The sequence below is a fragment of the Hoplias malabaricus genome, chromosome 15 (assembly GCF_029633855.1).
Source record: "Hoplias malabaricus isolate fHopMal1 chromosome 15, fHopMal1.hap1, whole genome shotgun sequence".
Taxonomy (NCBI): Eukaryota; Metazoa; Chordata; class Actinopteri; order Characiformes; family Erythrinidae; genus Hoplias; species Hoplias malabaricus.
The window spans coordinates 11,741,937-11,759,913 of record NC_089814.1 but is presented as its reverse complement, the minus strand read 5'-3'; the positions used below and the strand labels follow the sequence as shown (position 1 = coordinate 11,759,913).

General features: G+C 41.4%; 1 protein-coding gene across 1 annotated transcript in view; it reads left to right on the top strand.

Annotated features, from left to right (window-relative positions):
- si:dkey-112m2.1 (transmembrane protein 132C) overlaps positions 1-17,977 on the top strand; it is a 191,140-nt gene that overhangs the window by 168,365 nt on the left and 4,798 nt on the right. The window contains exons 6-8 of the mRNA XM_066646040.1: positions 5,972-6,180; positions 10,771-11,041; positions 16,659-16,850. Coding sequence (XP_066502137.1) covers positions 5,972-6,180; positions 10,771-11,041; positions 16,659-16,850 — 672 coding nt within the window. The remainder of the gene's footprint in view (positions 1-5,971; positions 6,181-10,770; positions 11,042-16,658; positions 16,851-17,977) is intronic.

Genomic DNA, 17,977 nt, shown 5'->3' with positions numbered 1-17,977 from the left:
CTGATTAATGCCCCCCTCGTCTGCTCAAGACGCACACAGAATAGCCCTATGATGCGGAAGGTGTGTTTTAGCAGACTCCCACCCCTTAATTGCCAGCTCATTGCATTGGATTAGGCTCTGGGTGTGTGTAGAGTGTTTTGGACATTGTGTTTCACCTTCTACAATACGTTCTCAATAAAAATTAGTGCTGAATTTTCACTTGGGTGAGACCCTCTGGGGTCAGATTTGCTTACAGAACATAACTGTACCATTTTCCATTGCAGATAAGTTTTAGTTTGCATTGAATTTATACACTGTCCAATAAAGGTATTAATAAAGGAACAATGTTAAAAAAAATTGCAATAATTTTAGTATAAGGTCTTAATTATTTGAGAATAATATTTCAGTATTACTAGAACCCTGGAAACATTGGCAGTATTTGCTAATTATTTACTTTTGCACTTTTGCTGATGTACAGAAAATTTGAGGAACATTATAAAAACTCATATTAATCATATTAATCACTCATATTAACACGCAAAGGATTCTGCCTCCCTCTTTCTGTTAGACCTTCCTCTTGCACATTTTAGCCACAGTGCTGTGATTTTATAATGATGATATTGACATTTTGATCATGATCATATAATATATCCTAATATCATCATATAATGATGATATTGACCTTATAAAATTGCTATTTTGTTCAGAATATATGGCTTTATTCTCAAGATATGTCAAGTACATTCTCAAAACCTTCTCAAAAAACAAAAATTTGTTTACAATTTCCCTATAATGCTGTGATACTGTCCTCCCTCCAGCCTTTTAGTCCTGTTTTTCTATTTGAGAACATTGTGCTGTAAAAATCAACACTGTCTGAAAAAATATTACTGCATCTTAAGCCCTTTTAATTAGCGCATTTTGTATTGCATTGTATTATTATTATTTATTTATTTATTTACTGATTCCATAGACACTCTTTCAGCTCCAGGATTTTTACTGAGATTTTTAAAAATAAAATTATAGGAAAAAGATCTTTTTGTACCTTCGAGATACACAGCTGAACTTTGAGATGGCTGTTATACTTATGAGGGCACATTTACACTGTCTGCACCTTTAGTGAACAAATATGTATTCTCGTAGAGGACATTTTTCTTATTTAAACTTAAATAAATAGAATATTTTCAGTGCTTGTCCATCATGTATCTTTTTTTGTTCTGAGAGTTCAGGGATGCCACTCATCCAGTCTTCAGCCAGAGAGATGTTTTGACTGTTGCTAGTCTGGCTTTTATTGTTTCTGAACCTGTGCCAAAACAAACAAGCAATAAATTCATTTTGGTGAATTCATTGGTAACTACTTGCTACCTCTGCTCACACTTAGCCGTCCTTCAGCATAAATTTTACTGCAACGGCTGGCCGCAAAGAGAGCTACTGCATGTTACAGCATCAGTCTAAAATGAAGAAGTTAAAAAATGGCCAGGTAAAAGGAATCCCAATACAGTAGTGGCTTTAAATGGAATATTTTAAGACACAGATTACCAAAGATTCAACAGTTCCACATCTGCTCAATGCACTTCACGGTTAAACATGATGCCCTGTTGTCAGAGCTCATTAGGCTTTAAACAGAAATAAACTCAAGTTACATTCTCAACACAGCAGTCAATGTCTGTGGAAAAGTGCTGAGGAATGTCCATGTCCCAGCTCCTGAACTTACATAGTGCATCGTGAAGTTAAGCACCACATCATCTCTTCATCTCACAAATTGATTGATGATCAATAGACTTGTCTCGATTCACTAAAACATCTATGAGTTTGTTCAGAAGAATGAACCACTGCTGACAGTGGCAATATATACAAAATACAGCTGGAAGAAACATGGGCGTGAACATCCAAGTGAGCCTAATGGAATTTTGAGTTTAAATGTGTGGGCAGTAGAGTGGGTGGCAGCTCTATTGTACATCAAGACCATTCAGTTCCTGTCCTGAAGGCTTTGTGCTTGGCACAGTTAGTTGATTTGCCTGCTGTATACACCAAGTAAATCTGATAATCAACAGAGGAGTTGAACCTTATGCACTCTAAGAGCCAGTTGCCATTGACAGCCATGTTTCCACTGTATATATATATATATGTATTGCATGTGAGTGATTTAAAACCTCCTTAGATACCAATACAAGCATATGCTTACCTTCTGAATTATTTTAGAGGTGTCGGTGGTGCAGCAGGTAGTGTCGCAGTCACACAGCTCCAGGGACCTGGAGGTTGTGGGTTCAGTCCCACTCCGGGTGAGGAGTTTGGTGTGTTTTCCCCGTGTCCGCGTGAGTTTCATCAAGGTGCTCTGGTTTCATCCCACGGTTCAAAAACACGCTGGTAGATGATTCAAAAGTGTCCATGGGTGTGAGTGAATGTGTGTGTGTTTTTTCGCCCCAATTTATAGTTGTAACTAATTCCACCAGACAGTGATTCGCCACCAGTCACACTCAGTGCTACCAGTCTCAGGAGTCTCATGAGCATGTGCAACCTCTGAGACAGGAGGCCAACCCACCATTTCTTTAGAAACTGCCACCAATGCAATGCCGGCGAACAGTGTAATACATCAGAGAAGGCAAATTGCCCAGATCTGTCACATCAGCTGACAGACCTGGCTGAGCTAGCATCATGAGATGATAGATTGGGGAGAGCGGAGTTATTCTACCCATCCAGAGAGTGAGGCCAGGACACCCTGATGGCCTCAGACGGATGAAACATCACCGCGGATTAAACTCACAATCCTCTGATGATTGGGCGAAAGCAAACAAGTAATATTTTCAGAAAGAATATTGTGCAAGAAGAATAATTCCCATATAAAATGACAAAGATGAACCACCACACTTGGGTTCCTCGCCTTTTATTATCTTCTCTTCAGAGGTACAGCACCATACATCAGTGAAAACACCCAAAGATTGTAGTTTGCAGAACAAATCTGTTACTTTATGCTCCAAGAAGTTTTTGTGATTAATCTGAAAAGTAGAAATATAAAAAGTGCAAGTACAGTACTGTATCATAAATCTGTATTAACGATTGGACACAAAATCTTCTGAATTATCTGAATAATCTAACATTACTGCTTCTATAAATTAAACTAATAATACTCTCATGCACTAATAATGTATACCATGTAAAAACATTAGACTGCACGCAACAAGTTAAAAAAGTGAAAACTTTTGATCATGATTTGTCACAGTAGAATCATCTACACATCAAAAGCTACACAACTGTCCCAGAATAGCAGGCAACATGACAGGACAAACATTCACTGGCGCTTATGTTTATTCTGTGCTTTTGTGTTATCAAAGTCCTTGGTATGATTTGCCTTTGGCTGATGTTTTGAGTCAGAGGGCAGTGGTATAAGGTAATATAAGGTGTAAGGTATCACCTCTCTCTCAGCTCAGTGCATTCAATTATGATGTGATGAATAAAGGATATTTAAGGAAGGTCTTGAACACACACACACACACCCACACATACACACACCAGTTTCAGCTCAGTTCCTTGGATTAGACAGGCCTCACTCTCTATTGCTCTTTAAACTATATGGTAGATTTATATAAGGTGAATTGAATATGTCAGTTTAGCCTAGTGACCTAGTTTCCCATTCTTTTACACGTACAGCCCTGAGCTGTATTTATGTCTGGCGCTCTCTCTGCTTGAATCACATGCTGAAGTATAATAGCATCATTAGCCCTACACAGTCATGTCACTGCGATTGCTGATCAAACTGTGCCTAATGTGAAAAATGAATGTATCATTATATGTGGGCCACTTTTGGTTCATTTGCAGTTTGCCAGTATCAACAGTGGGCCAGCAGTGCTGCAGGTTTGCCAGAAGTGGCCTACATTCACGTGTTTTCTCAGAACCTTTTCAGTATTGACTGGGTCCACTCTTTATGTCATCACTGTCCAAAGGAAAGTATGTATATTCAAAATAGTGACTTTACAGGAGGATGAAGAAACCTTCTGAACTTTCAACGGAAGTCAAGGTAAAATATTTTATTCCATTTTGGAGCATTTCTGTTGATCATTCATCAGAAAAGTTTCACACCGTGTGGAATGTTCTGTTCAAATGTTGCAGTAAACTAAACATAAACAAAAAATAAAGATACAGCAACGATATACACACTGCCACTCAGATTTGGAGACTTAGAGCAAAGTGTCGTCTAGGTCTCTCTTTCTACTTACAGCACCTTGACAGCTCCATATACGTTCAGACCCAGTCATTTCACAGTGGAAGGATGGGCAGCTAAATCTGTGGATCTTTTCAAATCTAAGCAGAAGTGAAGCTTGGTCTCTCATAGATGAAAGCTCTAAGTCAGGTTTATCTAATAATGACAGTTTAGGTGGTCTAGCAGGTCTTAGACTGTCCTCTGTTGTCAGTAACTCCTGTAGGAAATGTTTTTTTAGGAATGATGAACTCTATATAGATAGGGTACTAGGTGTTAAGAGACTTTTGTGTTAAAATTTCTTGCTGTATTGTCTATATTGACATTTGCAAATAATGGCAATTCGACTTGATTTTATATGCTAATATATATATATTACCAGTCCAATGTTTGGACACGTCTTCTCATTAGTCAGTGGTGGAATAGGGCTATTCACTGTTTAGAGCTGTGTACCAGCCCCTACATCTGCACAACCCAAGTTATGTTCTCAAACACATTAAGAAGGCAAGCAGTTCTACAAATTAACTCTTGACGAGGCCACAGCTGTTCACTGAAAACCATTCCAGGTGACGACCTCATGAAGCTGACTGAGAGAAGGCTGAGAGTGTGCAAAGCTGTCATCAAAGCAAACGATGGCTACTTTGAAGAATCTAAAGTATACAACAGGATCTGGTTTGTTTAACACTTTTTTGTTTACTACGTAATTCCACATAAATTCTTCCTGGTTTTATTCATTTACAATGAAGAAAATAATAAAAAAAAGAAAGAAAAACCATTGAATGAGAAGATGTCCAAACATTTCACTGGTACTGTATATATACGAGAATGTATCTAACTTTTGCACAGTACTGTAAGTCTATAGAATATCCCTTTAATGAACCAACCTAAACTGTCACCTGCAGTTGAGGGTTTTAATAGTGTGTATAAATAAAACGGAAAACTGGGTGGTCAGCAGCCCTCAGAGCAGCTTTTGCTAAACAGGGACTTAATGAGGAGACATCTGCTAATTGGATCTTCTGAAGGCGAAGTTAGAGCTGAGATATGAAAGTAAGGAAGACTTGGACAAAGCTACACCACTGAATATGGCAAAGCATAGAGGAAATCTGTTCCCACTAACAAATGACATGCTTGGCCACTTGGGTTTTCAGCTTTAGAAGTGCGAGCAACACTGGCCACTGTTTAGAAGGCATTGCCATGGCTTTGGTGCACCTCCATATCGCTCTGGCAGTATGGAAGTGATGGGGCATTGTTGGCCAACTCTGGACCCAACTTCACTGAGCGTGATATTGATGTTTTGCAAATGAATAAGTGCACTGTGAATAGACTCAACCTCTTCAGTCCACCTCCTCTTCCTACAGCTCCATCTGCCGAGCTGCTTTCAACCCGGAGGCCTGGGAGATCTCCACCACGTCTCACGGCTTGCTCATTACTCACACACAAACTGTCCCCTATTCTCCCACTGTGTGTAGTCAGAAATAAACACTTGGACAGGCGCACCAAAGTCTGCCTAATCTCTCATCCCCCTCATTACAGCCAGGAATGAAAGCGAACGGTGGTGGCACGGGCACATGAAGGCCGACGCGCTTTTCACATATTGTGCTGATTAACACAAGAAGAGAGGCCTTGTTTTTTCCTCGCTCTTTTGAAATTCAAAAAATAAAAAATAAAAGAAGGCATAAGGAGAATTGAGGGAGAAGAGAAGAAAGAGCCACAATGTACGCTGCAATTATTTTCCTCCGGGAGCGACTGTGAGTCACTGTTGACGGAGTGATTTGTGATTTGTGTGTGTCCTCTGATCAGGTGTCGGAGAGGTGTGATTACGTCTACGTGAATGGGAAAGAGACCAGAGGAAGGTTGAGGATGATGGTGAACTTCACCTACAGCTACCTGAGCGCTCAGCTGGAGGTCAGCGTGTGGATGCCTCATCTGCCCCTCCAGATCGACCTCGCTGACCCAGAGCTCAGTCAGATCAAGGGCTGGAGGGTGCCAGTTTCTGTCGGAAACCAGAGGTGAGGCTCAGATTTGGATTAGACACTTGTTAAAATGCCTTAAACGAGTAAACACGTTACTGTGAGTGTTCATCCGTAAGGCAACCTGACACCTCCATAAGCCTTTCACAACAAATAACATCAGCCTCAATAAACATGCACACAGGCTTAGATCAAATGGTATGAGTTGTTCATGATACTCTGTAGAGTGAAATTTACTAAACTGACACTTTTGGTGGAATAGACCTTCACTGATTTGAGCGTATGGCAGTGAGGTTTATGTAGACTTCATCTGGCATTACGTAAAATGTACAGTAAAATATACAGATTGTAATAGCTCTTTTAAAATGTTTTCTAAATGAAACATCATTTGCACCTGTACATTTACAGTCAGTTTATGCACAATGCAGAGTCCAGAGCATTCATCAGTAAGTGCACATGCTTTTCAGCTTTGGAATGCTCATGTATTTTAAGAGCATCTTAGAGTGTCTGCCCTTCAGTTCCTCACTCTCATAACTGCATATTAATTTCATAGCACTTAATAATTAATGGCAATAAAATAATAATAACAGAGGAGTTCAAGGGGTTAATAAGACAAAGCTTTTAAAATAAAATACAAATATTAATACTAATGTCTTTCCAAAAATGGGAATGCAGTAATAGCATTCAGGTGTAAGTGAATGTTTATATTCATTTAGGAGCATAATGGATAATGTGTAATTATTTGCCATTGTACAATGGAATATGTCTTCTACATTTAACCCATCCGTGGCAGCGAACACATGAACACACACCCAGAGCATCAGGCAGCCATCCCCAGTCATGGGAATTGAACCATCGACCTTTTAGTTCTAAGCCTTCTTCTCTAACCATTAGGCCACGGTATCATAGTAGATATAGAATTCTAAATCTCACAGTTCATAATGTAATAATAAGCCTAAGGTCTTTGATCTGGGGTGCAATAGGAATAGGACTATTCCCAAATATAACTAATATGACTAATATAGACTGCTATTCTAATTAATGCAGTGGCCTAGGAACATGTCAGAAATAACTCTGCTGTCCTCCACATGGCAGACAACCTGGGTTCAATTCCTAGTTTGGGCAGGAACACACTTTACGTACATCATTAGGCAAGTGTCTTATTAACATTGCAATAGTCTACCTCTGAAACATGATTAAAATTCTAGGACTCTATTTATAAAAGCATCTGCCAAAAGGCATAAATGCAGATGGAAACAATGCTAATAGGAGCACTTCCTAAAATAGGAATGCCATAATAATTGCTAGAGGTAAATGCACAGCTAAGAGCTGACAGATGCTGACAGACGCTAAAGTCGACTCGCTTTCTGGAGTCTAAGAGCTCAGTTATGAGAATAATGAATGAGAACAGGGTGAAAAGGGAGCACCTGATCTTAGACTAGTGCTCGCTTCTCTGAGAGTCTTTGTAAACAATGGCACTGGCCTTCTTTCCAAGCGCTCCCCTGACTCTGCTGTACTCTGTACGCATGGCTATAGCCGTATCCTGGTAACACCTGCTTCGTGTTGGAGTTCTGGGCCCAGGGCATGATGGAGGAGCACGGAGAGAGGAAGCTGACGCTGATTTTTAATTACCGCAGGGTCGTTCTCAATCACATCTGCCTCTGACACTATGCCGGCAACCAACGCTCAGGTTAATACTGGCATATGCCGCGAATATCCACAAGACAATTTTTAATTATGCTTCCCTGGAAACAGCACGCTGAAGTTGAATTCATGCATGACAAGTGAGAGAGAGAGAGAGAGAGAGGAAGAATGAGACAGAGAAATGGAGAAATGTCAGAGAGGGGTGGAAGGTGTCAGCAAGAAAATGGCCAGAATGCAGAAAAGAATGTGGGAGATGTTGCATGCTGTCAGTATTCATGTGAGGTTAAAAATACCCCGGTCAAACCCTTGATTCTCTAGGATGATGCATTAAAGCTCTGCCCACCAGCCCCTAATGGAAGAAAAGGCCACAGCGCAGTATTCAGTCCCACCAGGATGTCTGATGACTGGATGTTTCGTCTTCGAGACTGAACAGAGTGGATCCCATTGGGTCTGATGATTCTCGTTGCTTGCTCACCTTTCACTGCCCACCTCTCCTTAAATAAACACATACAGTGGTGCTAACTTCAGACTATGATGTAAACAATGCTAGAGCATATTAGATAAAATGGATATTAGAGAGACTAAACTTGAAGTCGGTCTTTTGAAGCTATGACTCAGTCAGTTCATTTGTTCAATTTAGTCCTAGACTCAAAAGTCCCATCTTTATTCCTGCCTCAGTAATTCTAGAACAAATGTTGGGGCTCTGACTGGCAATAAATAAAGCAAACAGCCCTCAAGAAAACTCAGTACCACAGCACAAGCTACAAAGATCCAGGTGATACTATTGCTGTGTTCATGGGAACTTTCAAAGAAGAAATTTCAAAAATTATTATTATTTATTTAGCAGTTTATAAGTCTGAAAGGTTTTTGATTTAACAGCATGCAGTTGTTTTCGAACATTCAGTGAAATGCTGCTGCCTACATCCACGTTTATACAAAACGAAACACTAATCAAACCAGATATTAATTTTAGTGTAAAAGTGTTTTAAACATTCAGCAGCAGAGCAAGAGCTCCCAGTCGCTTGAGTTCCCAGTTGTCGTGAATGCAGCATCTGTCTCCTAGAATTCAAGGCTAACAGCTCATTAATTTTTGCTGCATTCATAACACTACCTTATTCATTCCCACCCTGGGAAATCTGATGTGGGGAAAAACCCACTTGAACAACCTTCCAAAGTGTAATTCCCACTTTTCAAAAGCTCAAATTTCTCCAAGCTTCAACGTGGCACAGTGCAAAGTATGAACAAGAAATAACTGTGTGTTAAACATTTCTCATTGCCTTCTTGGGAGTTTGTATCCTCTGTGTGAGAGCGCTTTAGATCGCACGGCAGCCAAAGAAGCACTAGCATACTGTGAGCATCCTTATTATTCAGTGACACTTGCTTCTAATTTGAGAAGTTAGAAAATGTAGAGAAAAATACAATACACATCATCCAGCGACCATAATCTGAGCAGCGGTATACATTTTTGCCACCAGGGTGCGCTCTAACACATGCACCCTGGCTCTGCGACTGGCCTTCCTGTGGTCACGGGGCCTCTGGGACAGTGGAGAATTCCCACGGCTGTGCTGTGTATATATGCCTTATCCATTGCCTCAGAAAGCTTAGCCACCTTGACATTCCTGCCTGTTCCATGCCACCTGCTGCAAATGTCATAGCGACTCGGCTCATGGCCAGCTGCACGGCTGGGCTGTTGCTGTTTAGAAGAGCGTGGCCTCCACCCGTCATGAACACCATGTTAAGCTGCCACTGCCTCCCCCCTTTTGTGGTTTCGCAAAGGCCGTGCCTCATTATGCCTAATGGAGGCTGTCAGTCCCAGACTCACCTGCCCAATTCTGGAAGGGGAGGCAAGGCCATGCAAGCATGCAGTGGTTGGGCTGTAATTGGCCAAGGTCCATGCTTACACCTTGTCACACCGCTCTGAGACTTAGCATCACCATGAAAAACAGACCACCGCTCGCAATGCAACTGCAACAGAACAGCACCGAATAGATTAGAACACACTTTACTTTGAGTAAAGCTTCGGATCATCTCTTCAATCTGGAAATTTGTTCAGGTCTTAAAATTAGTGTTGCCATCATTAAAAAAATCATTAGCATCTGATGACTTTGATTGTTTAAAGGTGACATGTATGAAAAAATATATAATAATGTTGTAGTGTATTTGCACCTTCATTTGAACACCTACCAGCCCACAGACAAATAAATACCCACAGATAAACAGATAAACAGATAAATACACAGATAGAACCACCCATTCAGGACTTTTTGGGCTGCCTACGTCTTAAGTAAACATGAGATAAAATGAGACACTGATACTGGCCCACATCTAACGTTAAGTGCAGACACTTTAGAATTGTCCTACTCCCTCTTGAGAGTATCTCCAATCAGCACTGTACCTGCATTCATGTGAGAGCACAAAGATGAGGTTAAAAGTGAGCAAAACAGAGAAAATGAGTGTGGAGAAATAAGTCTACTGAGTAAATATGTCAAAACCAAGAATTGAGAAGAAAGAGAACCAAGCAAAAATGGCTAAAACCCAGATCTTTCCTTTTGACCTAGGCATGGTACAGTTTATGACCCAGACATATAATGTGTCCCCTTTAGACTGCATCACATTATGTAACATTTCTGCCATAAAATTACAGCTTGAAAATGATTGTGATGCTTCATTGACCTGTAATAAGGAGAACAGAGCCTACAGAAATGGCACTATGTATCGTTTAGAGGCACCCAGTAACGTTTAGAGGCACCCAGTTTGAAAGTAACCCACCTAATGAGTTTTAGAACGTTACTAATACCAAGCAGCTCTAGAGAAATCCTCATCCACAGCCCTAACAAGCAAGTGACCAGACACTATGACACTCCTGTCATTTCTGGGCGGCCTGTTTGGTAATGTTACCTGGCTCGTATGTAACTGAGAAGGCGAAAACCCTGCTGCTTCATAATGTAGATTGTAAGATGTTTGTGTCTTGTGTCTTCTCCTCAGGTCTAGTGTAGAGGTTGATGATGAAGAAGGTTCTAGAAGGGACCGTGGCTGTGGTCCACAGTACCAGAGCACCACTGTGCATGTCCTCACAAATTTTGAGGCAGAGCCGGAGGAGTGGCGGGGTCAGCCGGACTATCTGCTTGGCAGTGATTGGCAGGTGGACGTCACAGAGCTGGTGCGGGAGTCACTAAGAGTGGACGACACACGTGTGGTCAGTCTGCTGGATGGTCAAGTGCTGATGGGCCTGAACACAGGGACAGCTAAAGTCCAGGTAAGACAGAATGAGAGTGTGTGGGTGGGAGGGATTCAGGGGTGGGGGTGGAGAGGGGGTAGAGTGGAGGGGGCGGAGGGGGGGGGTGACTGATCACTAAGCCTATTTACACTTGTCATTTCATGTATCATGTTCACAGAAAGTCCTAATAAGTTTTAGCCACATTCAATTTACACCTGACCACAGAAATGGACAAATGTGGCATTGCTGCTTTTCTCATGTCATATATAAATTAAAAAGGATTCTCCTGCTGAATCTCCTGAGAACTGCCACTGAAGTTTTATTCTACACAGTTATAGGTTTTAAAGAACAAAAGGGAGAAATCTGATCAAGATGCTGATTTGTCTTAATTATATTCCTCAACTGTAAAGCACTTTGAGATGTTTTGTACATGATAAGTGCTCTATACATTTTTAGTTATTTACTACTAAGAAAAAAATAACTCAGATTAGAAGGAAAATACCTAGAGTGGCATAGAGTGGCAGTGGCATAGCCAAAACTGTTATTTGGGCCTTGGCAAAAGTGGGTGGGTGATATGGCCCTAAAATATTATCACAGTATTTCATTCATTATCTGTAAGCACTTATCCAGTTCAGGGTCGCGGTGGGTCCGGAGCCTACCTGGAATCATTGGGCGCAAGGCAGGAATACACCCTGGAAGTGAACCCTGTTGGACCGTGGGAGGAAACCGGAGCACCCGGAGGAAACTCACGCGGACACAGGGAGAACACACCAAACTCCTCACAGACAGTCACCCGGAGGAAACCCACGCGGACACAGGGCGAACACACCAAACACCTCACAGACAGTCACCTGGAGCGGGACTTGAACCCACAACCTCCAGGTCCCTGGAGCCGTGTGACTGTGACACTACTTGCTTTCCCCCACAGCGTTTCATTCGTATAATAATAATTTTGAATCTAAAGTCGGGAAATCAAGATGCCTGAGGAGTTTTGGGAGTGGAGATTGCGAATGGAAGAAACAAATAACACCAGATAACACTCGACATGGCGGCATCACCAGTGTGTCTAAAATTACCTCCTGAAGTGATCTGAGTGATTGGACAGCAATCCTTGTCCGCTGTATTTCAGTTGCATTATTGTGATCAGGCCATAGACACGTGAAGTGGCTAAGTGTAAACAGGCTTTACTTTGCTCATGATCAGCTGTTAATAGCCCTATTCAGACAGGATTATTCTTACATGAGGAGGTGGGATAATGTCATTTTATCACAGGGCATGTGTAATTTTTTATGGCAGATTGACATATAGACTACTATATACACACAGAAAAATGTACATGAAACATAGCTGTCAATGTCTTTTTGCCAGAAACTGACTACTGATGAAGGACCAGAGGATAATTATAACATGTCAACCAATAACATAACCCATATCTATAATAACATGTTTACTTATTAGAAGGCTTTATGTTTAGTTGATGTACGTTTGTTACAGGCTAAAATTCACAAATATTTACCTAAAGCTTCTAGGAGCATGGTTCCTCTGAGGAGTTCTTTGAGCCTTGTACGTGGTTCAGAAGCAAAGGTTTGGTATAGAATGTTTCTACAGCTCGTTTAACTCTAGGTAAAAGCACCAAAACCTTAACCTATGTAGTAGCACACTTGAAAATGATCAGCACTCGCATTCAAACAGAACTTGGAAGTGTCATATATGACTGGCCTCAGATTCTCCTAAAAGCTTGTGTAGTGAGAGAACTTGGCTCTCAGTTGAGCAAAGGTAAATATACCCTCCTGTGCTATAAAACCAAATAAATCTATCATTCCCGTAGCCCCAGGCACCTGCAGGGTCGAGGCCCATGGCAGGCCTGCAGCAGACGGATGAGCTGCACTTTCCCTGTGCTTATTCGCTTTCTTTAGGAGAGACAAATGAAAGGATGTCAGTGACGTCTCGGGAGCAGCAGCCAGTCGTTTGTCTGTCTGCGTGGGGATGAGTGGAGAATTACTGGCAGTGGAGATGTGGCATGTGTACGCTGTCACGCCGCAGCCAGATGGCACACCATCACTCTCTCTCTGCCGTTTACACTCTCCAGGCTCACTCATGACTCCTATACGGCTTGTCTGCTCCAACTAGCTTTATTTTTATCAGAGGACTTGGGATACTGTGGGATGTCCCACAAATAAATGTTCATGATACATGACATTAATAATAGGATATCATTTTATGTTTTGGAAATATATCACAACATATAGTTATATATGATATATAGTTATTCTAAAACCGGTGACACACTTGAACCCTGAACCTTCTCCTGACCATGGCTTCCATTTAAGACTTAATAGTAAAGTAAAGTAAACTTAAAAGACTCAATAGTAAAGTGCAGTAAAAATATTGTAAAATATAAAAGGATATTAAATTAGAGATTAAACTGCAGTGAGAGAGTGCAAGTTTTAGAGTTTTTAACCTGGATTTAAAGGTCATTTTAAAGGTACATTTGGGGCATATCCTCTGGCAGTCTGCCCCATTTCTACACAGTGTAACAGCTAAGTGCTGCTACCTGTTTAGTTTGGACTTAACTATCTGACCTGAGTCCATTAATCTACCAGATCTACTCAGTTTATATTCTTTAAACATAGATGTATTTTGGCCTCTATTCTGTAACCAACTGGAAGTCTGCATGTGTGATTTTAAAACTGAATTAATATGCTTTGTTGTCAAGTGACAAGACAAAGCAAGTACATAGGTGAGGACTTGATAAATACATATGAAGTTTAATAAACAAACAATGCAACACATAGCAACAAGACTGAACGACATACACCATTAAATGAACACCAAGAAAAGGGTAACACCTGTGAGCGATCACACTCAGGGCACACAGGTGAGGGGCTAATGGCTAATGGCTAATGAGAAAAAAAGGGAGAGGAAACCAAAGCTAAACAAAAACACTAGAAAACGAGGACAAAAGAAGGGAGCAGGGACGAATCCTTACAGTTCTCTCAGTCCTTGTCAAAACTCTAGCTGCAGGGTTCTGAATCAGCTGGTGATGATTAAAAATTTAAAAGAAGCCGTAAAATGAAAACGTGGATGAGCTTCTCTAGATCTTGTTGGGTCACTAAACCCTTGAATCTGGTTGTGTTTTTAAGATGATTAGAAGATTGTTTTGGTGATAAAGTCAGAGTCGATTAGAATGCCAAGATTTTGGACTTGGTCTTTGGTTTTTAGAGCCCCATTGAGTAAAGGCCTGAAGACGTTTTTTGGGGGGGTTTTTTCTTTGTCCGATTTAATCATAACAAGATTCTAAACAATACCTTTAGCCTTGTTTCCTCGGCAAGGCAGAGCATTTCTGAGCAAAGAGTGGAACCATTCCAGTGGCGTTTCCAAATTCACATGGTTCTGCATTAAAATGCTTATAAACTGTGCTCAGCTCAGTATTTTGTATTCCGGTTGGCTGATTGGTTCCACATTGATGATGCACCAGCATCGTAGCAGTTTTCTTCGCAGCACAACAGATGGAAACAGATAACAGGCTCATGGGTCTGGATCAGCGAATGGCATGACACAGGTGTATATACAGAGCTGGGCTAAATTTGTTAATTATGAGGTAGGGAAATATTGAGATTGATCCAGCAAGTGTGCATGGCCTGTGAAGGATCCAGAACGAGTTGAAGGTTGTGTTACGAGGATATCTAAAAATGCAGAGGTGCCGGATCCACATAAAAAAGATTCCTGTATGCGTTGTGCATGCGCTCCAAATTTGAGAAGTGCTGGATCTTGTTCTAACAGGATATGGCTCAAATTAAACTATGAAGCTGATACAGGGCCATTCAGCCCTGCAGTGGCCTTTGTCTCTCCATCCCACAATGTCACCAAACAAGACCGAAGCCATTTTAACAGCTCTGAACACTTGGAGGAGAACAGTGTCAGTAGTAATTAATCACGTTTAAAGGGTAATGGCTTAATGGGCCACTTGTTATTACTATGGTGTTTTTGCAGATGTTGTGCACAGCCTGTGCATTCCTTTTATGATAAATGTACTTCTTCAGTGATCTAGTAGCCTTCACAATATGTGATGAACCTATATATGCAGCAGCATATATTGTGGCATAATTTATTACAATAATAAAAACATCAAACTTATTTAAGTTTGAACTGTAGGGACAAGGGCAAGTCTTTTCTCATCTGTAGCCCTCTATTCATCTCGTGTGTGCCCTTCTTTCATGTGTCTCTCTGTTTTTCCTCATCGCTCACTCTTCTCCATCTCTGATTCTCTCACTCTCTCGGTTATGCACGCACACACAGGGAATGATAGTTGAAGGCTAATCATATCTGACACTCTACACATCACACACACACTGCAAGCTGAAAAGAGTATTGACAATACTGTTAGTCCACAGTGAAGTTTTATTTGATAGCAAAATTGCCTCTCTCTCTCTCTCTCTCTCTCTCTCTCTCTCTCTCTCTCTCTCTCTCTCTCTCTGTTTCTCTCTCTCTCTCTCTCTAGTCTCTGTCTCAATTTGAGGCTACATCCACAAGCCAGAGAGGAGCCTCCAATAGGTGGAAATTAAAATCAGATAATAAAAGCCAGTAATGGCTGCAATAGGAGGCACAGAGAGGATGAAAATTGAAGTGCTTCTGCAAGTGGCTTCTGCGAATCTCAGCTCACTCCCTGAAATCAGAAATCAAAAAGCCTTCGAATAGATCTATCCCTGACCTGAGCACTTAGCCATGGCCAAATGATCAAAACTCACCGCTCGGCACCAAACGCTCTGTTAAGCTCCAATAATGCCCTCTGCTGTTTTCACTTCATTAAAGATAACTTAGCAACTAATTACACTAAACAATGCTGAGAGAATTGCAATTAGACGTAGGAAATTGTAGTCTGTGCAAAGGACAATGAGGTCTGTCTCTATGCAAGTTTAGATTTTTGCTTAAGAAAAAAAAAACCCACTAAGAACCCACTTTTGTTTCATTTCTACTAAACACATTATAAAAGTGGAGCATCAGGGCGGCATGTAATAAAACCCTGAGTATTGCCTAAGGCTCTTTCTGGTTGATCCTATGTCTAATTAATAAATTTCACATCTAAGCTCCCAAATGAGCGGTGGAGGGCACAGTTTTTCAGACGATAAGGAGAATTTAACAACTAAGTGGGCTAGAGTCACAGACACGTATATTATATTTTGTATAGCTTCACTTAAACACGGGGTGAAGCTGGGGAGCTGGGGTTTGGAGGCAGTGAGTGGAGCTGTAGGTAGGAGGCAGTGTGAACGGAGCTGGGACTGTGACAGTGAGCTATAGCTTGTGGTAGATGAGGAATATTCATTATGACAGAGGAAATGTGGAGAAATATGGAGGCGGCTGGATTTCCCTTAATTGATCTGGAAGGGAAGGCTCCTCATCACTTTGCATTTCACTGTGGTTTCCATGCCTGAGCATCAAGTGAAGTTTGGAAGGATGGATGGAGGGAGGGGGGGGGGGGAGAGAGAGAGAGAGAGAGGGCCTGTCTCTCACTCACACAAGCTTTGTTGGGAGAATTCGCTGCAGTTATTTTTATCCAGTTATTGACTGTGTGGGTGAATCTTATGCGGCGCTGTTGTGTAAGAGATGCACCTGCGGCTGTGTGTTTTGACTGTGCTTTCTGTCCTCTCGTGCTCAGGTGATGTCTCCTCTCTCGGACGCTGTGCTGGCTGAGAGGATGGTACGGGTGCTGGATGATAAAGTGAGCATCACGGAGCTGGGGGTACAGCTGGTCTCGGGCCTTTCTCTGAACCTGCAGCTCAGTCCAGGCAGCAACCGGGCGATAGCAGCCACAACCAGCACCCAGGACACCATGCACAACCCCAAACAGGTACATGACAAGCCCACTGAACACACTGGGTGGGGGAAGAAATCACCCACTTCAAAACCATTTTTAAACATTTTATATGATGTTTAACTTCAGTTGTCTACTGTATTAAATATTTCAAGGGTTCTTTACTGAAAGCAGTGATGCTAGTGTCTATTTCAGTATTTAAAGGTGTATTCATGTACAGCACCGTTCAAAATGTAGCAAAGTCTAAGAAGAAAATGAATGCCACAAGCCGTGTATGTTCATAGTGGGTTGCAGCTCAAAACCCATAATGGGTTCTAATACGATGATATTAAAAATGTCTAGGCGGTAATCACAGTATAAGCTGAAGCTCTGTTTCCTGGGCTTAAAACTGTGAACATCTAAGCATACCCACAGTTTGCACAACAACACTAGTGGGTGCTGTAATTGATTAGAGACGAGATCTGCAATTTTAACACAGCACGGATCTGCAGTGTTTGACAGTAACAATTCCACAGAGAACTATCCTCTGTAATTGGCTGAACCCAGAGTTTGCGCCATAGTAGAAACCTTTCTATTACACATTGCCATGCACTGTGGGTTGTTATCACATAATGCTGATGCGTATGTCCAGGCTGTGACCTTTCAGTCTGGGCTATTTATTATAAATTTGTAAAAAATAAATAAAAAAATACTCAAAGGGTTAATGGAGGGGTTATGGATGGGGCACACAAATTGATGGCTCCCGGCTTCAGTCTCGGGAACCCACCTGAAGTTAGTTAGTTAAATAGAAACCTAGTGTGTCAGTGAGTTAGTGGAATTATTTCAACGAAAACATCCCTACAGTTTCTTTTATTTTCTGCTTTATCCCACCTGACTTAACCCGGGGGGTAGGCTGGGGATAAGGACATTTTTAAGACTGAAGTTGAAAACCACTGGGGTTGAAAGCCTATAAATAAGGCTTAAAACTTGAGGCAAGAGACCAAGCTCTAAACCGAAGAAACCGAATGCTGACAATTTAATCTGCACCTGTGTAAGAGCTTGAATTACGAATGCATTGCTGGAGGAAGTGTCCCAAAGCAAACAGAAACACTGTGTCTCTCCTGTGCAATGGGCTTTTGTCTCAGCCTCATAAATCTGCATCAGGGGAGCTGTGTTTCTTTGGC